This window comes from Streptopelia decaocto (genome assembly GCF_964273445.1).
Source record: "Streptopelia decaocto genome assembly, chromosome: 15".
In the NCBI taxonomy this organism is placed as follows: Eukaryota; Metazoa; Chordata; class Aves; order Columbiformes; family Columbidae; genus Streptopelia; species Streptopelia decaocto.
Genome location: NC_138670.1, coordinates 7494759 through 7517472, shown reverse-complemented (window position 1 = coordinate 7517472; position 22714 = coordinate 7494759). Strand labels below are relative to the sequence as shown.

The window sequence follows — 22714 nt, the reverse complement described above, 5'->3', positions numbered from 1 at the left end:
TAATTTTTTCTAAGTCTTTCATTCTGACATATTCGCCTTCGGCTATCAGCTGGTTGACCTTTCTTGGCACTTTTAAACATTTTGGGCATTGCAAATCTTACTGAAGTAAACATTTTGGAGACAGCCAAGTATCATGGATACGTTTATGCCAAAAATACGGGGTCTGAAAACATGAGAGCCCCTGCCTCACATGTCATTGCATTGGCTTTTAATAAGGGAGTCTAAAATACAGCATGAAATACAGCTGAAACAGATGAAATTCTAGTGTTTCATAAACAGGTTCATTCTGCAGATGAGGGAAAAGACACTAATTTATTTTACTTTCTGAAACCATTGCTTGGTAAAGTGCAATGATATAACTACAGGCAGCCTTGTTTGAAGAAAGAAAGTAGGCAAAAACCCATAGTAGTTCAGCTCTGCAACACGCTCTCCATAAAATTAATGAAAAAAAAAAAGACAACAAATGCTGCATCACTTTGAAAAACTGAAGAATATGAAAATGCACAATAGAAGTGAAAAGAAGTATTTATGCAACTCTCTCTTGGTACCGAATCATCAGACCTAAAATGAATTTAAGTTTGTACACTTGATAAATCATTGTAATCTAGCACAAAATTGATAAGCCAAGGACCATCAGAAGGTTGTTTTGAGCAGGCTCCAGCTCAGCCATGCAAGGCAATGTCAGCCACGGGGCTCTGCCTGCCCATCCTCCTTCATTAGGTGCTGCACGGTGCAGCATCAGCTACAAATCTTTTGGTTACAAGAGCTAATAATGTCCTCAGATAGCATGGGCTTAATTAAACAACTTCCAGACATTTTAGCAGCCATTTCCTGCAATAATCCTGTTTAGTAACAAACTATTAAAAAGAATTGACAGAGAAGAAATACATCAAGCTGTTACAGCAACTGAAGTTATTTGGACCAGAATTATATGTCTGCAATTAGGGATTCTGTAACTCTGAGCAATTAAAATATCACTTTATTTGCAAACTAATTAATTCTGAACACATATTTTTCCCATTACAAACTTTTGTGATTATTTAATTTATTCCATTCTAATTACACTTTAATTAATCTACGCTCATATAATATTATACTGTTATCCTGGCATTTGACCAATGAAGACAATAAATTGATTGCAGTTCCGTTGCGCAAGAGCAGAAACTGTCATGCCAGTTTCAACACCGCGTTTATTTATTTGCCTGTTCTATTACTTTTCTTTTCCTCCCACAGGGCATAGGAACATGTAACACAGCACAAATCAGATGACTTTTTGTCTTCTACACTTTTTTCTTCAAAGCGTGAAATAGAACTTAGAGTTTTTAGTATTAAGGAAATGTATACGTAACATGATATCACATAATAAAAATATAACCTATAGGAAATTAAATTACACTCCTAGAACAATCACACAAAGACTTACCAATTGATTCCTGATGTACACGACCATGTCCAGAGCTGCTAGAAAATTATTTGCTTCCACTGCCATTGGGCTCTGCTCAGGATGGAACTCGACACAGCCAACAAGGGGGAAAGAGACCACAACCCATTTTCATACTTATCTTAAAATTACATCGATTTTACTATCTCAGCAAGTTCTACAAGACACTGCATTTTAATTCTGCATCAGGTTACCGTAGATTCATCTAAAACAAAAGCGTATAAGTTCTTTTCTTACTCTATAAATATTATATTTGGATTAAATCCCAATAAAATAAATATATACGACTATTTTATTACCCATGGAATTAGTAGTGTTGTATTTTATTTTGCTTTGGCCATACTTGAAGTACAAATGACTGTCATTTACAGTCAGAAGTCTTTAAGTTTCTTTGAATATGAATGTCCCTGAAATTCACATTAGGTGGGAGGAGATACTGAGTAGTGACTTACAAAGACACAATGAAGCAATCTGCTTTTCATGTGCTTTTATTACTTCTGCTCATATTCCTGGCTGTATGTTTTCTTCTGCTTATGAAATAACCCCCTATTGTATACGCCTTACCAAGGGCGAGACGCCCAGCAGAGGTAGGCAATTCAATTAAAGTGCACGGCAAGCTGAGCTCTGACAGTGCTTTCCAAAATATTTCCTTTTACTTACATCAGGCAGCTTACACTTCATAGATTTAAAAATAAAAGCACAAAATATGGTCACAAAATACTTATTTGTTAAAAGAGGTAAAAAAAAGATTCTGCACTTAACTGAACGGGCTAAGTACTTTACCTGCATCGCCATAGTGGGAGATGCATTTATATCAGAATATTGTACCTGTTTCCTACCCCCATGTTTATATTCTCAGCGTTTGTTTCATGGACAATACTTTGATCTGCATCAATTCAGTAGGTTGCAACTTTAAATCCTTATTCAGGCCAACTTTCAAGGTCAGAAGCAACCATGTTTCAGTACAGACCATATCATTTTCTGCATACATTTTAGTTTCTCCACAAACCTTTTCAGTACTTTTAAAAAGGGAAGACTTTGTGTTATGTATATCACTTTTAAACAGGAGTCAAACTTGCAGATTACAAACTATTTTTATGCTACTAAATAGGCCTCAAAATTCAAGCTTAATTACTAATAGTGTGTGTAATTTATCTATTAGGATTCTCATCCAATGCAGCGTAAGTATTTGGATAAGCCAAGTTATTGGAGAGTAAATTAGTCCAAGAAATCCAACAAGGATGACTATAATTCCAGTGCAAACAGGAGTTATATTTACAAGGCAAATATCACCTGAATATATTTTTTTTAAAAAAGTTTCTTTTAACAGTTTAGGCTAAGCTTACACTTTAGATACAAACCCACAACTGTTCTTTCCTGCCCATTTGATCACACAAGCCTACTTCCTACTTCCTACTTCCTACTTCCTACTTCCATGCATGAGCATGTAGGATGCATTAATTAAATATGTTCATCTACAAGGTTCTGAGATGAGTAATCATATGTTAAACAGTCAAACTGTTAAAATGAGAGGGATATTAATAACAAGCTGGCTCCACATTTCACAGCAGTTGAATACTGGTGATGCTTAATTCCCAGTTCCTAGTACTATTCCCTGTCTCCGACGTTCTGACCAGTCAGGTTTTCTACGGTTTATGGAGTAACGTGAACCACTGTTTAGCAAATAGAGAGAAATAAACCTAAAGTTACAGAATAGAGTTACATAGTTTACACATGTAGCTTCAAGCTTCACTCCTCTCATCCAAGATAAACCACTCCTGACCAAAAATGTAGTGAAAAATGCAAAACTGTTTCATCGCCTTAATTTGAAACTTTGAACAATTCTGCAGTACCTGAACTTGAACTCCCAGCCTTTGAATGTGTGTGAACAGCCCCCTATTGTACCGCACTTTTATGCTGGCAGGAACTGAAGTGTCAATCTCTCATCAGATAATCAGATTATGTCATGTTCTGACCAAATTCATTAGGAAAACTTTTACCCACCCTATTATCTCAAACCAGAAAATCTAGATCAAAGTATAACCGATTTTACAGCACAATAAAACTGTTATAAATAATTAAGCACTAATTAAAAGGCCTCTTTTGTTAAAAGTAAATAAATAATTGAAAGCCACCTCTCTTCTTATAAATGCTATTCAATGCAACCATATTTATCTCACGGTTCTCAGAAAAACAGGACCTATATATGGTGGAGAGGGAAAAAAATGCACTTAAAAGCAGTCATTTGAGAAGACGCAGAGTTTCTAGACTTTTAAATCATTTGCCTACGGTAAGTCACACTGAGTGCTCATTCCCAAATCCATTCATATTGGACCATTGTATCTACTTTATGCAGATGTGCTGGATGCAAACTACATCCAAAAGGAGAGAAGAAAAACTTTTTAAAGAAATCTTACATCAATTAGTAATTTCTCAGTAAATACAATTATATTGTAATATGTTTTCTTCCTTAATGTGCAAGATCTTCTATCCTAAAAAGGTAAATAACTGAAATTAAGTTGAGCTGATGTATTTTCTGCTTTTTGAGCAGATATGCCATCTGCATAAAACAAATACTGAATGTGAGAGTGCTAAATATCTTCCCTTGTCTCCATTTCACGTGGATAGCAAACATAGCATAATAGGGCACAAAATAATTCATATTAATATAATTAACAGCGAGGAACTGAGTTTAGACTAATTCATGAGCAGAAGCAGCGACAAATAACAACAGGACAGTCATCAATATTGATTTCACATCTTTTTCAGTACTACAATCAGATTCTCCATCTGTAACTCAAACTTTAAAAGTATGATAATTTACGGAAAGGAGATTAATTTAGCCATTTTGAGTCAAAGACGTATTTCATAGCTTCATCCCAAATCCTGTATATTGTTAGGATCCCTTTCCCCTTTGAAGACTTAGTGAATGATTGAAGCTTCTACTTTCTGAGAAACAGATAACACAAGACTAGTAATCTGACTCTAAGCCACTGGATAAAGGCAGTTTGTTTCCTCTTAGCCCATCTGTCAACACCTCTTCAGTAATTAGTCCTAATTATTACAAAGGGCTAGCCTCCCATTCGCATTATTAAATCAGAAATAGTATCATAGCCAGGTATCTTTCAACGCCTACCAGACTGGCGACCTTCGATTTCATTGAATCTTCTATCAGTATCCGCCTTTGGAAGAGCCTCGGCAGTAATTTTAGCATCAGCTTCAAAGATGCAGATCCCACAGTGGAATTCCAGGGATGCATTCATACACACACCCACGTCATGTGACAGGAGAGCAAGCAACACAATTGACCTTTGCATTGTTCTCTAAACTCCCATGATATAAACCACACATCTCTATTTTATACAATAGAACTGAGTTTTTGCCTGTGCGCTTGGAAGTTCTCCTTTGAACTAAATGCTGATAGGAAAAGTAGCAAAACTGTGTCTATAAAAATGAAGGTCGAATCTTTGTTAAGAAAACAATACATCTGAAACTTTTTTTGAAATCAAGATAAAATTGCAAGAAGCAAATATTAACCAAAATATGCATAAATGTATTTAAGTGTGAAGATTTAAAAGGTTTCTTTTGTTTATTTTTGCCCTGTAGCTGAAGTACTTCCTGGGAAAACAAACACGATGACGGCACTGAAAGTCTCACAAAACTAAAGCTCATTAGCTGAGGCTTTAGTCAGACAGTTTTAAACTCTTCATTTGTGTTAACATTTATTTAACTGAAACGAGGAAAAAGAAGATGCTCTTAAGAACCAAACACTCAACTTATTTTGATTAAAAGCCAAACTTGTTTCCCAATAACACATCTGAGACCACTAGTGTGGATTTGTTTACACTGGATTTCCCATCAACAGCAGAGCACTATCAGTTTTCCTCAGACACGATGAACCAACCTCAGCTGCACTGGTACAGTTTATGGCTTGTGTCGGTATCTCTACTAAAAGCTTGTGCCTAGAGCAGAGCAGCTACATAAATATTCAAAAGGCTCCATGTGAACAAAGCCCACATCCTCTAATTAAAATAGAGAATGTTTATATCAATATACTTAATGTTTAAAAGAATACAGCATACAAAAGACTAATTCAAAAAAATTAAAGAACAAAATATTTTAAAGAACTTTTCTATCTCCTATATTAAATTAGTGATTTTTTTTCCCATCTTTGCAGGTCTCCTCTAAATGCTACAGATCTGGATAACTAACAATATCTAAATTTTTTTAAAGAGATAAATAATAAATGAGCTAGCTACTGTATAGGAAGCAGTAGCCTAAATATTCAGGGTCTTACTGAGCAATCAGGATTTGGGAGGCACTGAACAGGGTGCATGGGGAAGATGCCCCAACCCGCAGGGATGTCACCGCAGCTCTGTGGTGTCACTAAAGCCCAGTGCTTAGAACAGGGACCACATGCCAAGTTCTGGGCCCCTGACCTGTGAATGTGATCACCCAAAGTCCCTCTTGTGTCTCATTCTCCCAACCTGGCCTACTTGGAACTAGCACAAAGACATCTCAGTAGTACACAGTACTGGAGCATGAAGAAACTACTCCGCTTCAGCTTCCTGCATACTTGTCCTGCATACCTTCCTGCTAGAGCACTCATGGCACCATACAGCTTCACTGCACCTGGATGGCTTTCCACTTCAGAGATAACTATAATTCAGTGCCAAGAAAAACAAGCACATAAACTTAAAATTCATTTTCCAAGTTGTACATTTTCCAAATAAATGCCATGTTGGTAACACGCACAGTAACAGGCAGGCATTTCACTATCACTGGATCAGACTTTAAAATACATTCATATTTCAGGTGTCAACAATGCAATATTAACACACTTGCTACCACACTTTCCAACAGTGGCATGCTATTTAGAGATGTTATTTAGGGAAACAACAGAAGCCTGACTGCTTTTGCAGCACATTTCCCCCCATACTCCTCCATGCTATATTAGTGATGTTACAGGGCATGTAATTTCACTCTCTGTTTGTAGTCCTGTTGTCTATGAAATTGGCTAATCCCTTTTGAACCTGCTGATACCATTGCCTTCACTACCTTCTGCGGCAAAAAAATCACTATCTGAAGTTTCAGAAAATGAAGGAGTATTTTATTTTATTTGTTTTAAACCTGATCTCCTACTAGCTTCACTGAGTGCTCTCTAGTTCTTGCATTGCAGGATTTGGAGGGCTAATTTCACATTCAGCTTTTTCATCACTTTCATGATTTTGTAAATCTCAGTGACAAATACCTGTCTTTCTCTGAACTAAAGAGTACCAGCCTGTTCAATCTCTCCTCACATGACAGTTTTTCCATTTGCCCTGATCGTTTCAGTTGCCATTTTCTGCACCATCTCCAACTCCACTAAATCCATCTGGAAAAGCAGAAAACAACATAGCACTTCAGATATGAGTCCACTGAGATTTTCCTTAGCAGCAAAATGACATCCTTGATGAGGTAAATCTTCACTGACCTCAAAAATCACGTCACTTTCAAGAGAGAAGTTACTTCTTTCTGCAACAGATATAATTACGACTAATACACCTGGCAAAGGAAGTTATCTTTGCTCTCAGTAGTTTATGATTTCTGCTGCAGGGCAAGCCAACAGAGAAAAGCCTAAGTGTAAGTGTACTGTCCAAGGATCTACATCCTGAAGAAATAGAGTAATATTTTAATAGCACTTCCTGAAACACCTAGGCTTCCTGGAATTACTAATTAAAATCCCAGAGGAAATGATAATGTCCTCTGTCCATCCAAGCCTAGCAGACTGCTTCCCTACACCACTGTGTATCTTTGGCAGAAGAATTTTAAAGGTCCTATCTACTCTACACCAATGCTTGAGAGCTTTGGTCCGTGTTTATAGCAATAAGCCCTGCAGCTTCTCTTGCTGACTTGAGCCAAAATCCCTCTAATACATCAGGCTAGCAGCTGTTTCTCTCCATTCCCAGCTATGTGCATCTAAGTGGCATATTTTACAGTAAACCAGATCCTTCCCTATTTTAAAGTTACTTTGTACTATGTGGAAATGTTGGAGTTTCAACAGGTTGCTTTTTCCCTTGATTTTCATTTCATGTCATTAACTTTCAGGGAAGTAAAAGTGTTTGGGTCAAAAACAGGCAACAATTATAAAAGCATATGTGCACACTGTAATCTCAAAAGGAAAAAGAAATCAGACCCCAGCAGAAGGAACAAAAGGAAATATATCTTTGTTCCAGCTGCATGAGCTGCACAAACCCTGAGGAGACAGCACTGAAATCTCTCCAAGACTGCACACAACATTGCAGCAATGTAACCACGGCCCTACCTTGGCTTTGCTTCTACCAGCACGAGTCTACGGGGACACAGGAGCCACATCGCCCTGCGGTCACCCAGAAATGCCTCTGTCTCAGAATGGCAACGAGATGGATGGATCCCATGACCTTTATCTGGCAGTTTTGCCCAAGTGCAGAGAGGAAGATGAGGACTTGTGTTCCCAGCACAGTCCTCGCAGAAGGAAATGAGATCTGGATTTCATGACACTACTGGCAAACTACCTCTGCAAAGCAGATATTAATTTTTAGATATTATACATTAGAATGTTTTATGTAAATGTAGTTCTGCAGCTTGCTCCATTCCCACTAAGGTCCAATATACTTATATACATCAATAATTACACAAAGGTAGTACCACTAAATTAACACTGATTTTAAAGAGACAACTCACTTAGTGAAGATGTTCACACACATCAGCAACAATCCACAGAACATTAATTTAGCAATTGATTTCAGCTCTCAAACAAAAAAAGTCTTCATAATAATGTGTTTTGTAAAAAAGCAGACTATATTTTAACCTGCAAGGTCTTTGGTATGTTCCTTTTTGCAAGTCTGCAAGTACTAGTTTCAGGGAAGAAGTCTGTGCCAAAGTATATTATACCTACTATGGCAATAAATTCTTCATGGATGAGGTTTTATACATAAATTACCTTCATTTGCAGTCTCTTAATGCTCTTCTAAATTTTATGGGATAATATGAATTATGAGCACCCATGTATTTCTTCTAGGTATAATGTGAGACAGATCTTTTTCTACTACATGCAAAAGATTATGCAAATGAGCTGTAGTCTACACTTCTCTCCCCACACCCGTGTTCAACAAATGTGATAACGCAGAGCAGTCAATTGCTTATGAGAGGTGTACAGCCTGCTATAATGATACATATGTATGAACTGGATCTAACTAGGCTTAAATATGAATCACATGGTTAAACAAAAGCATTAAAAATATCTGAAAGGTTTTTTCTAAACTTTATAAACTGAGATTTCTTAATCTGTTATTTCTTAGTTTAGTTATTGGTATATTTATGGTTTGGCAAAATAACCCATTTTAAATAAATTGTACATTTAAAGTGCACAATTTATATTTAATTGAAGCTACCATTGTAATCTTTACAAAACTTGGCTGGATTTCAGTGGCTTGGCTTTAGGTATTTTGCTGGTTCTGCTGGATTTTTAAAACCCTAGAGATCTGGGAATGGAATGAGTCTGTTCACTGTTATTATTAGTCTCTATAAATACTGTTGGTGACCCACCAGAACCTAAATCCTAGCCATTCTTCATGTATCTGTTGAACACTGGGTCCTTTGGACTCAGTTAATACATAGCACTTGTCTCAGAAGCAAAGTTCCAGGTCTCCACAGGAGCTCCAGTTTCAGGAATCACTAGGAATGTGAACTGGTAAACAGCACCCAGACCCCAATTCTGCAAATTGTTCTACCCCCAGTGTCTGAATCAGCTTAGTAGTTTCAAAGGCTTCCCAAGGACAGGTCCAGCATCAGCCATTTTTCTGCAAGGACACACTCTTGGTCCACTCTATTAAACAGCAACAACGCTTCAAAATGCACCTACTCTCAGCCACTGAAAACAAGAGGCAAACCAGCAGGAATGCTGCAGATGGTATGGGAATGCTTGCCCTTCTCCCATGACAGCAAGGGAAGGATCAGGCATGAAGGCTCATCAACAAGATCAGACAAAAGAGAAAACACTGAATCATATTAAAGTAATTACCAGAAAATAAGACTTCTGTAAAATATTTGCAATCAGCTAGTTCAAGCCTTCAGGCTCAGTCTTGCACGGGGCTGCATGTAGCGGCACCACCCCAGGAGGCGCTCCAGGAAGAACGGGTGACTCAGAACACAGTTCCTCCCTGGCTCCCTTCCTCTCACATGGGAGAACAAATAATTTTACCCTGTCCCAAATGCAATGTACTCCCACATTACTCCTAACTAGCTTGACAGTGCAAAAAGCCATGGCTGTGCCCTCCCTCTGCTTGCACTACTTACATGCCAGTGAGGGAAAGATGAGGCAGGAAGACCCCATAGTCTCTTCATCTCATTGTCTCTCCCATATCCTCACACCCACAACTGCTGTCTAAAGAAGCCATATGGGACACATTTACTTCCCCACTCTTGCCCCGAGGTGCTACTAGGGACAGGAATAATCTAGCATGGAGATAGTATCAGAATGAAAGAGAAGAGAATTCTTGTTAGGAAGAACATACGTCGTCACTAGATAATGATAACCACATTTAACGGGCACCAGCATGAAGGCATGAATTTCAGAGATTTTCCCCTTATTTTAAAAAATACGGGGTTATCACAAAAGTGCCCAATTACATTGTCAGGCACTATACAATATTTATGGTATAAAATCACTATAATTAAAAGCTAAGTGCTGATTTCAATTATTTAGCAGTGGAGCAATAAAATAAGCAAGTGCCTTTAAATGTTCTTTTCACAGAGTAATCACAGAATACAGGAGAAGCTAAAAAACGACCTGTCAGGACCTTAGACGTCCCATGGCAAGCCATGAGATTTAAGGTGCAAGGATTCCCAGGCCCAGTATTGCAATTAAGCTCTGCATCCCTCAGATCCACTTTTTTGCTGCAAGTTTACAGTAAAGCCAGTATATGGGAAAAGAGAAGAGTGAATTCCTGCCCTGACTGGATTAGAGTTACCACGTCACATTAAAACTAGTCACTTGGGAAAAACAAAGGCTTATATAGAGGCTAAAAATACTGAAGATCTGAAGCAGTGAGGTGGTTCAGTCCACAGTGGCCACGTCTGCATGTGTTTCTCCACTGAAGGACATGGGCTGTGTTCATTAGTGTTGGAAAACCTTACAAGATTATATTTAAAAATCATTTTAATTGGGAAATGAGTTCTAAAACAAAACCTTCATTGAGACTACCATTCAAAACATAGGAAACAAAGGATATTCCCAGTAGATATTCTCAATAAGTTATCTGTCATACAGGGGGAAAAAGACTGCAATACTAAATATTACTAATTTTATTTTGGAGCTAAATAACAGTCCTGAACAAATGGTGATGAAAGCATTCAGTAAGCAGGAGTGCAGCCGTGGTAAATCAGATGCTGCACTGTCCTTAAGCAGGATGCAGTGTTTGCTGTCCTGGACAGGGATACCACTGTCAGCCGATGAAGTGGAAGTGGCCATGCCACCTCCTTCCTCCTTGGTGTAGCTGATGTTGCTTAAAGGAAAGACCTCCAGAACAGCTCCAAATCTGCAAGGCTCAAGTGCTACCAATGTGCCAGAGTCAACCATACAGGGCAAAATAATGGCTGGATATGGAGCTCCTAGACTTCTCTCACCTCAGCTGTGATCCTTGCAGAAGGTGGGATGGATGACACTTAAAAATTCTTCACATTACATTACATTAAGGGGTTTCTTTGGTCAAAAAACAGAACGCAGCCCACTTCTGTTAATGTTTCTTACAAATGTTTGTTTTTCTAGGTAGATTTTCAGCTAATCAAAGGCTGAGCTGGAAATATCCAGTTCAAACTAAATGTCTGTAAAGTAAATATACCTGATTATTCTTTGCTTCCTTATACACTTCTCCTTTACCAAGAACAAAACACAACTTGTTGAAGAACACATTTTGAAGCAGAAATGATGACATTCCCAACCCCACAGCCCCAGTTTTATTATAAATTTAAAAAACCCAAAGATCTTCCATTAGCTTCAGTGGTTGGGAGTGGGAAGAATAACATGTTCAGCTGCAATGGAGGAAGTACATACGCCAACTGGAAAAACGACTATAAAAAGCTTTTCTTACATAAACACAGGAGGAAGTAACCAACACCCTCAATTGTTGAAGTGAAAGGTGGGGGGCCTAAACTAGGGAAAAAAAAAAAAAGAAGTAAAAATTATAAAAGTCCTGAATGTTTCACATGTTCCCAATTACTCTCAAACTTGAGAGCCTTGTTCAATAAGGTCAAACTGTTACCAGCAGCAGATCTGGCAAATCTCTTTCAAAGAGCATAAATGCTGTATAACAGCACCAGACTAGAGACCATTCCACAGTTAAGACCCTGTGTCACCTGTTATGTGGCACAGCACTATGGACTCTTTCTCTCTCTGCAACCTACTGTGAGTTGGATGGAAAGCCCCCTGCACCTGGGACAAGGGATCAGAGTGGAAAAGAAAGGCCACAGCGCTGTGCTGCAGGAAAAGTGTGCTATCACACCAAGCTGCTTCTGCTCCAAAGACCTCCACTAACCACCAGTGTCCCCAGCTGCACACCAGGAACGCAGCCCCTCATCACACAGCAATATATATGCCCAGCTGGAAACCATTGTGGCATCATCTCATCTGTCAGAGGACAAAAGAATCAAAGGGTCTAATGCAGGTGCAAGAATCCAAAGTACAGCTTCAGAAGGTCAAACAGCCCCATCACAGAAGAGAAAATTTATTAGAGCTAATAGCTAAATACTGGCAGGCCAGAGATGCAAATTCTAACAAAGCAGGTTGAGGAAAAAGGAGGCAGTCGGTGAAGTAAACCACACTGATTAGACCTCCTCCAGAGAGCTGCTACATGGGCCTTTGCAATGGGCAACACCCGGTGGGAGCCAGCCATCACTGATACAGGCTCCTATGCTTCCATGTCCCAAGCATCAGTCCCATACACCAAGTATTCTGATCCCTAGCAGACATGAGGTCTTTAAGAGAGATACAACCAAAAGAGAGCTCCCCTGATGATCTGCTGCCACTTCAGTAGTCTCATATTTTGCCATTAAGGTAATGTGGCTCACAGAAATTAGCAAAGTCATAGCCTTCTAGTTACAGAACTTGAATTTCTCAACAATTGTTTAGTGAGTGCTATGGAGCCAGGTCAGAACACAGATAATCAGCACAAAGAATCTACTAGTTTTTACTGCCCAGCCAGTCACTGTGTAAAAGGACATAAAACTGACCTCAAATTAGGCAGAGGTTTTGCTTTGTAATGAACCTGTAGCTTCAAGGCCATTTCACTGAAACTTCTTACACAGTTTTGAGCATCTACCATTTATAAATGACTACAAATTAAAACCAGAGAAGACATCACACAATATTCAAGTGGAAGCAGATAGCTCTGATTCTCTCCTGCCCCAGAACATGTCAAGTTGTTTTGGAATTTTTGAAAATAACAATTAGAAACACAGACCAACCAATCTGGGATAAAATTGCATTCTTCTTCCTCTGCTGCTTACTTAGCAAATGTGTTAGCATTGCTTTCCCAGGACAGCAAAGACAGCAAGCTTTGGCCTAGCTTAGCACTTTAAACACCAGGAGAGTCAATACAGAAGAAACCAATCTGCATTGTCTGCGGTATTAATGGTCAATGCAAAACAGACCAGGATACTGGGTTCTTGAACCTGTTTTCTTTATTCCGCACAAATGAAAAACTTTTGTGATAGGCCATTCTCGTTATTTCAAATTGAGAATCCACGGCTTTACAGAGGTCTGCACAAACATGGCTCTGAGCAAGCTCGTTCCTAGATGACTCCTCCCACTTTCACATCTGTTCTCACTTTAATAATTTGTGTCATTGTTTTGGGTGGGTTTGGAGTGGGGGGGGACACATTAAGTGTGCCCATGGGTCTTCTCCACAGCTCACCCTGTGTACACTTAAAATCCTTGATGTATCTTGTTTGCAGCTCTACCTCTCCCATCTCCTAACACTAACTATGACTTTTTTCCCTCAAATAGTCTCACCACTTTCTCATGGCAAAATCGGCACTGCAGACTGCCAACTGATTCCTGACAATTTATTTACGTGTTGAGCATCATGTAGTTCCACAATGTGAATTAAAAAAAAAAATCCTCAGATGCTTACATCATTCTCCTGTTTCTAGTTCTTAAGAAGTTACTTTCTTGATATTCAAACTCAAATACTGATGACAGAAACTTGCATTGTAAGGAGAGGCAAGTAGAAATTTCTCATCAACTGAACAAGTTGAGCTATGCTTCTGGGTACATATTACAATATCTTTTTCGCATCACACCTACTCTACTAAATGTACAAAATGCTGAGCAAGTGATAGTTTTGTCAGCCACCAGCTAATCAAATGAAAAATTATTAGGCTTACAAAAATAATAAAAGCAGAAGCCAGCTGTGCATTTGTTGGATGAAAATCCCAGTGTCTCCCATGTTAGCTCATGTGTATTTCAGTTTCTGGGAAGAAAATAATGGGAGTTTCTCCACCCTTTCTCTTGTGAGCCATAAAACAGATTTATTACCTAGGATGTATTCTGTGTTTTCTCCTGAGGAAAAAAGAAAGTGGTGGAACAAGTTCATTTTTTTCCCTTCTACAACTAGGATTTTCTTTATAATAAACACAGAGCTTAATTTTGGTATCATATGGCCCTTCTATTTAATGCTCTGGTCACACTTTTTACCTTTCTAAATCTTGAATTGTAGCATTTTCATTTCAGTGGGGAATCTACAGCTGCTCCAGCTGTCTGAGTGCAAAAAGTCTGTCCTAAGGTTACTATCTGGTAGGTTTTAAGCAGAATCCTTCCCTCCCCTAAATCAAAGAAGTTTAGCTTCCACTGAAAAACCAGGGAATAACTAAAAAAAGCTAGACATTATTTTATGTTTCATTCCAAATAGTTCTTGCTCAGCTTTACCTTATACCCAACAGTCACCCAGCAGCTCTGGGAAACTTAGCCTGGTTTAGGACAGGGTTGCATCTCATCTGGAAAGGTTTTCCTGTACAAATTACTATTTTTTGACTGTAATGGTCACCTTGTGACCTTTAAAAATAAATCATGAAAGAGAAAATTTGCTGACTAAAAGATTTTTTGCTCTGAAGACTCCTAATTTGCTTACAATGTGATGTTACAAATCTGAAGACCTGTGCTGGTAAATCCATTTATAGAAAAGGTGGATTTCCTCTGTAACTTTCACTTTTGAGATGCAGAAAATACTGATTCATGTTTTAAATGCTTCTGAATCATGACATAGCCTGGGTTCTCCAGTTTAGTGGTCTGGAAACTTTCAAGGCTAATACATGCCTTTTTAAATGACATCCAGTAATACTTCTTTTTTAAAGTAAATCTGTTGACTCTTTTAGATTTGTAGCCTAAACATGCCCTACAATGTGCTCTTGATAACTAGCACCTATTGTTTAACGAGTCACTTTTCTCAACACCGCAAACCTGACATCTCTCAAAGTTCCAATTCTTTCAAATAATCCTATGACACATGAGCGTTTACACTAAGTCATAAATGCCACCGAAACAATTTTTGAAATGGTGAGTTATGCCATCATTAGCTGCATATAATTAAAATGAGCCATAGGAAGTGCATTCATTACAGTTGTGAAATTATTTTTATTGGTTATGAAAAGAAAAATATAATCAGTTTTTTAATCATACAAGTGTGCCAGCACAGAGCTCAGAAGGAAGCTGGCTTGCTTGTGCAAAAAATTGTGCAGTTTTTTTCATAGATTTATTTATTCTCATTGCTTTGTAATAATTTTTACTACCCCATAGAGACCAATAATTTGGAAAAAAAAAAATAGCAAAAAGTTTTCAAGCTACTACTAATCCAAACCCCTTCATTTGTACTACCAAGTATATTCTAGTGCAAACTGCATTATTACAAAGAAAGCATAAATCTATCCACACAGGTATATTTGAATCAAAACACTGCTACTAGTCTTACCTTTTTTCTTTATAGAGACACACACAAACATGTAAAACTGTGCTGAGGTTTCAAGTTTGTACAAAAGTAACGTAACAGCATTACAACTCAGAAAAGGTGTTCAAAAAGGAAAGGTCAACCTTTTTTAAAATCATTACTAATTTTTTCTTTGCAATCACAGAAATGTCACTGATATACATCTATAATTCAACATAGTTACGACAAAACAATAGCTGTTTTCCCCAATGAAGACAGTGCTTCATAGAATATAATTTTGGAAAACCATAATCTTCAGCATTAATTCTCCCATCTAAACTAATTAGCAATGACTGGTTTACAGTTCTTACTGTTCCAATGAAATAGTATGCTTTTATGGCTGAGCTTGCAGAGAAATAGTGTTCAATTTAAAAATAAAAGGTATGTGAACAAGAAACAAAATACAGCCCAATGTACTGTGTGATAAAGAGTCAAAAAAGTTGTCTCTTTAGAACGTAAGAACATATATGAGCCAGTAGTTAAGTGGTTCTTTGCAAAAAGAACCTCACAGTTTTCTAAAATGGTCAACGGGGTTAGAAAAGATGTAATGTACTTAGTCAACAGATCTGCTCCCAAATGTGTTACAATTTGAATATTGTAATTCTAATACTTAAAAATAAGTCTTTGTGCAAATTAACCAAAACCAGACTATTTATCTGATATTAGAAGCTGGCATCTATTCCAGTGCATGCACCAACATAATTTCCATCTGCAAAATCTTTATAACTGATAATGACACATCCGAGCCAGAATATAGATTTCCTGATCACAAGGATATTTTTTACAACAAGAAAAAACTAGTTTACCTGTAAATCAATAAAAATGTTGATAGGAATCATTAGAAAACAAGCAGTTATTCCAGTAGTTTCTTTAAAACGTAGTCATTTAGCTAAAAATAAATAAGATGCCCTCTATACTCCATATAACTTATGCAGACAGAACAAATTATTAATTAAACTCTTCCCAGTCACGGAGCCCTCTCTAAAAGCCTCACAGAAATTCCACTAAAATTGGAGGCTGGTGGAAGGAGCTTTGGAAGAATGACAAGTCACAAAGAGACTGTGCTAAAAAGCATGAAGTGCCCTTCAAAACGACTCCCAGTAAAGGAATAAACATTACACATAGATTTGCATCTCTCATGTCTTCTATTTTTTCCAGAGCACGCACCGTGTCTGTTTTTTACCTGGTTCATTTCAAAATGAAGCTATTGAATTTGGACATTATTTTCTAATGCATAGTGGCATGTAAAGGAGCTGTAAAAGGCATTTTCTTCATTTCAAACAGCCAGTACTATTGAGAAGGAAAATACACAACAAAACAAGCGTGGAATACCTGGCTGCAGAATCAGACTGCCAGCAGAGGGAGCAAAAGCAAGTAAACCCCGCTACTCTAACTGAAAATACCACTGCAGGGCTCCGTGAACGAGGAGTAGCACACCGAGGTTATGTACTGTGAAGACAAATGAGAGGTGTTGATCTTTTTCATTCCTCTTCAATGAATCAATCTGTGAAATATCCATTAAGGCAAGATTTCCTCCATTTTCTGATAGTAATCAAAGTAAAAACCTAGGGCTTCGAGTCAATCTGTTGAAATGAGGCTAGTTCTGTAGATTTCCACAGGCTATATCTGAATAGAATTCGTATTATGAGATAACGGTGTGCTAATTATGCAGCCACAGAATCACTCTGGCTGGAAGGGACCTCAGGAGTTCCGCAGTCTGATCTCCAGCTCAAAGCAAGGTCAGCTATGAGACCAGACCAGGTTGTCCAGTAGATAAATACAATACTATTTTATCATCAACAATAATATGTTTTATTTTGTAAACGCTTCCAGCTGAAGGGTATTAAAGCACTTTTAACTCTTCCTGAGGACTGCCACTACCATTGTGCAGACGGCAGGGGAAGGCAGAGTGATGACTGACCCACCTGCGCTGTGCTTTCCGTGGGCAGAGCCGGGTGCAGAACGCAGCAGATGCAGCTCCCTGCCTCACCCTGGTCTGCTCAAGCACTGTCCACGCAACCTTGTTTACTATCACTTTTAAATACCTTAATAACGCTAATTTCTGCTGGCCATAAAAGCACTGAGATTATTCTGAGACAGCTGTAAAATTCACTATGTTAGAATTGTAAGCTGCATTACAAGCAGGTTTGGTATTTATGGCTCACTGATATTAAATATTCGATCGGGTGTATTCTGAACTCTAAGCATATCAGTATTACAGCTGCCAGAGGGACATAGCACAGAGGCTCTCCAAGCAAACTGCCTCAGCGCAGCTTAACCGCAACTAAGTAGATGCAGACTCGAACCAAAATATTACTTCTACCTAGCGGAGGCCTTACACCAGACACAGACGCGACATCTCCCTCAAGCATTCGTCCCACCGTGGCGTCTTCCCACCCCGACTCGCTGCTCTGGCCGGGACAAACTCCGCGTACCCGCTGCAGCGCCGGTCACCGGCCCGGCACCCGCCATAGGCCGCGCGCTGCCGCCCGTGACAGGGAATAACGGTCTCCCGCGCACGCGCCCCGCGCGGGCTCTGCCACCAGCCCCGCACGCGGCGGGCCAAGGCGCGCGGCCGCTCCGCCGTTGCCGTGGCGACGCCCCCGCGCAGGCGCATGTTGCTCCCCCCGCAGCGCCGGTGCCAGGCGCGTCCTCCCCGCTCCGCCGCCGCCTCCGGGCGTTGCTCGCGCCTCCCCAGCGGTCGAGCCGGGAGTTCCCCGTGGCGGCGGGGGTGCAGGGCCCTCACTCCACTCCCCCGCCTCCCCACCGTCTCTCACCGAGCGCCGCTCCGCCTGGGGGAGGGAAGAAGCGTGACAGCGATGATTCGGCGATCCTCCTCCCGGGAACCAGGCAGACACAGAGGAGCGCCGAGCGCGATACTGGCGGCCCGTCCGTGACATCACGGGGAAGCACGACCGCGCGCATGCGCTGTCGGCGCGGCGGGTCCGCGGTGCCGTTAGCCCGGCCCGGGCAGCCCCGTGACACCGCCAGTGCAGAGCCGGGACGGCGGGAGCCAGCGCAGCCGCAGGGCCCTAGGGCGGCGGGGGCTTCGCCGCAGCTCCGGCTCACCACCCCCAGAGGACTTTGCCATCACCGGGCAGCAGGTCCGGGCGGGACGCGAACCGTGTCAGTGCTCCGTGGAGCCAGACGCGAGCACCGGAACGTGCGAAGAACAGCGTCTGAGAGCAGAGGGCTGCGCACGGGCGGGTTGTGCTGGAACCGGTTGGGAGGGCCCTGGCTGGGCGCTGGTGTCCGGCGCTGCCATGGAGCGGGTGCCCAGTTTGTGGCTCGGTGATTCCGCAGAGCTCGCTGCAGTGGACAAGCGGGCTGCACGCCGGGCAGTGTTCTGGGCTCTCCTCAGCTCCGCTTACAGAGAATTCATTTACCTGGAGCTCTGCTGAGCACGGCATTACCGCGTTCCTGAACTCATTTGTCTCCTTTGGCAACCGCTGTCCATCTGGATTTGTTCTGGGATAAACAGACCCAGGTCTTTCAGTGCAATGTAGCCACACTTAGCTTTCCACATGCTGTCTTGCAGGAGAGGCTCTTCAGGAAACAAAGTCACCTCCTGAAATGGTTCCAAATAGAAGTTAATGGTTTGGTGTCATAATTGGATTAAATCAGGCAACAGTTAAATGCCACTATAACAAAAATTCTGTTATGTGGGATTGGAATTGCACCCTGCTAACATATCCATCTACCCTCCTCAGAGCGGTGGTGGCAGGCTCAGTGCACGTTACATGGCAGCACTGCAGAAAGCCAGAGTCTTCCCCCCGCTAAGTGTCCCCTGTTGCTCTGCAGCTACACCAACACTTGCTCAAGGAAAGCAAATAAACCATCATTTGCTTGTGTTACCTGGCTAGGAGATACAAGCTTTGTCATTTAGCTTCTCAGACGGCTATACTGCCATAATTACAGCTAGAAAGATTGCTACCCTATAAAACTACTGCTGCTCAGCTTTCCTGCCATTTTCACCTATGGAATGAAAGAGCCTTTGAAAACTAAAGTACACCTAGAGTACCACAGTACTGTTAAATAACTGCTGTTCTGTTCCATTTCTGTTGATGCAGACAAAGGCATGGAGATTTTTCATGAGTTTGTGAAGGTAAATCTGGGGTTTGTTTATTGACTCAAATGATATAAAGTCATCAGTAGGGACACTGGTTCTTAAATCCTTGCTCTAAAGGGCTCTTGAAATGCCGTCGGTGATTATGAAAACACAGTACACTGAGGTAGCTATGCTTCTCATTATTAGGAATGTCCTAAGCACAGATATTTCCAGTATTGAATAATGCAGAAATATAGCCTTGTATTTCCCTACATGTTTTACTGAAATTATTTGAATGAAGAGATTTAGAGCAGCAGATCAATGCTATAAAATGCTAAGCATAATGTTACCACATGTGCAGTATACTTTCAGGTCTTTAATTTGTTAGGACCTAAATGTTTATTAGAATATGGTACAGCTAGTATTCCCTACAGTCACCTTGGAAAATACCCCTTTCACAATACAAAGATAATGAGTTATATTGCAAGACAAGGTGGTTACCAGAATTCAGGAATGACAGAATCCAATTAATTTAACATGAATTAATGCAAGATCAAATTTACTACAGTTGGATGCAATTCGTAATTGAAAGTTCCATTACAGTGCATGTTTTTACATGTTATCTCCCATCAGTAAGATCTCAAAAGAGCAGAGCCTCCATTTTGAACCACAGCCGTGTATTTGTTATCACCAATAACTCTTTCCTTAGGTGTTTGCTGCAAGGAACTTCAGGGACCAGCAGCCCAGTTGTGCACCAGGGGCTTTGCTCTTGCTCTTTCTCAGGGAGAGCCATGGCTGAGGCTTGAACAGAAGCCTGGGCTTCACCTGCCTTGTTACTTGTAGATTCCTTTCCCATTTTTCACTCTTCTAGGGGATCACCCCTTTTCTTTTTTTGGGTGGGAAGGGTGAGAGCAGCTCTCTAGTCAAATAAACCTTTCAATCTCCTATCTCCAAAATAAACACTTTTATTGTGGACAGTCCAAGCTCCTTAGGTAAAGCTTTAGGTCTCAAATCCAAAAGATACACTGTGTCCTTTTAATAATTTCATAGTGGAAACCCTTTATTTGCCCATTCCTGTGGTGTTATGGAGGTTTTCAATGATTCTGGTTTAGGTTTCGGGATTAGGTGAAACCAGAGTGCCTTAAACCTCTTTAGAGGTTTGGGATTAGGTCTGCATCAGGCCTAATACAGCCTTTCTGTGCAAGGCTAAATTAAATGGCAGGAATATTTGTTGTGCACTGATTCACAGGTGTTTGGCAAAATACCAGGAAACATAAAGGAACCACTGGAAGAATCATGAAGGCAAAGCCATCGAAACATGAGTATTAGCTAAGTATTGCAGTATCACTTGCAACTGTGGGGTCTTTCAGACTGCTTCTAAGTGATTTTAAGCATGGATATCATTTTTATGTGTCTCTTTCACATGAATGTGAGTAAATTGAAGATCTGTCGTGCAAATGGATCATGGATTTTTATTTGGGTATCACATTCTGGTAATTGCTGCCTGTTTTATAGCAAATGTATATTAAAGTTCGTCAAACAGCTGATATCACTGAAGCTCCATTGTTTTATTGGACACATAAATTCTACTCCTTCTCTGGGGTATGCATTGCCCTGACAGAATATGCTAGGTCACGAGGAGAAAAGCACAATAGATTTATGCCTATTATTAAAACACCACCCTGTCTGGCTCAGGAGGCAGAGACGTTTGCCTCGTTGATTACCATGGACTAATTGGAGGAGATATTTTCATTGTGCAGGCTGTCGACTGTGAGGCTTTGCAGCACTTTTCATTAGCTTTGTCTCTAGTAGGGATATTTTTCCTCTATGTGCTCAGCTCCATGGTTTGTAATACTGGCATATACCCCTAAGGCACTGTCTGAGGTGAGCAGATTTCATTAAGCAGAACGACGAGTAGCTCAGTGCTACAGTTTCACGATCTCTGGAAACTGCAGCAGCTGTTCCGGCTGCATTTGTAGGGAAAAGCAGAACCTCAGATGTCTGGTCATCAAAAGGACCTAAATATGTAGCTATGGGGCAGCGATGCACTGAGCCAAATGGGTTGGTTCCTACAATTGCCCAAAATCGGTTACTACCTGAGCATAACTATCTTGTCATACCAAAGCATTCCCTTCACTGATTACGTACCTGTCTGGCCTCTCCAGAAGAGCGTATTTTGAATGCATTTCTCTCCCCAGAGAGATTTCAATTTCAATTGTAGACTTGCCTGTATTTAGGAAGTTGATTACATCTCAGAATTAGAGGGCTTCTCTGGAGTTTTGTCCATCCCAACAATTGGTTCTCTTGCAGGCAAGTTGCTTTGCGTTCCTATGGCAAGTCTTCAGATAAACAGCGCATACAGCCAGGTCCTGTCTTCTCAGGTCTGCTTGCAAAAGCAAAACAGAAATAGTTAAGACAAGTTTCAATATAATATGTCCTCTCTAATCAGATGAGCTGTAAAAGTAAGAGGGAGGCTAACTAGAAGAATTTAATAATCTTAGAATCTGTATAAAACATTATTTATGGCTGAAGAGCTACACAGGGTTTGAGCTATAAATGTAAGTTCTTTGCCTCCTTAATGGTGCATGTAAGGAAGAAGAAAAGAGAAATGTACCAGTCAAGGACAAAACCATAAAATAATGAGCAGAAGAAAAATTAAATAAAAGTATTAGGGGCCAAGGGAGGCTGTGTGGGAGTTTGCCTTCATACATGATTGATCTAAACTTGAAAAGAAAAAAAAAAAGACTCCTCATCGTTAAATGAGATGGTTATTTGAGCATAAATAACAGTCTCATGTCAAATATGCTGCTATTTCCAATGGAGTCTTTTCATTACAAAACCACAACATTCTCAGCCCTAATCTCCCCAGATAAAACAATACGGCTGGTGGCTCTGAATCAGCACTTTGAAACCAACCTTTGAAAACAGCAACACGTGCACACCGAAGAGAAAGAGAGAAGACACAAAGAGCTGCTGTTTATAGAGCTTTGCAAAGTGAGGCCCCACCTTGCTTGCTTGGAAACATGCTGTAACACCCAAGAATTGTTTTTCTCTCTGGGTGGGAAGTCCTGCTCCATGCAGGACCTCAAGGGACTGAGGCTATTGATATATCTGTGTGTTTAGTCCCACACCAGACCTAGCTGTCACCGAAATAAGGAGCAGTGAAACACCAAAATCCTCCTGGATGCTTCAGCCTTGGATCATTTTACCTTTCAAAACAACAAAGAG

The 22714-nt window shown here is 40.3% G+C and overlaps 1 protein-coding gene across 7 annotated transcripts in view; it reads right to left on the bottom strand.

Moving 5' to 3' along the window:
* Positions 1-21015, bottom strand: part of GNB1L (G protein subunit beta 1 like) — a 50283-nt gene extending 29268 nt beyond the window's left edge. Inside the window, exon 1 of one of the 7 annotated variants that reach the window (XM_082065911.1) lies at positions 18216-21015. In XM_082065911.1, the coding sequence (XP_081922037.1) occupies positions 18216-18338 (123 nt within the window). In that variant the 5' untranslated portion in view covers positions 18339-21015. Of the gene's footprint in view, positions 1-1423; positions 1489-6692; positions 6767-9482; positions 9502-17777; positions 17917-18215 lie in introns of those variants that run through there. The other 6 variants (XM_082065913.1, XM_082065915.1, XM_082065914.1 and 3 more) reach the window with 6 other exon arrangements.
* Between the last annotated feature and the right edge of the window lie 1699 nt (positions 21016-22714).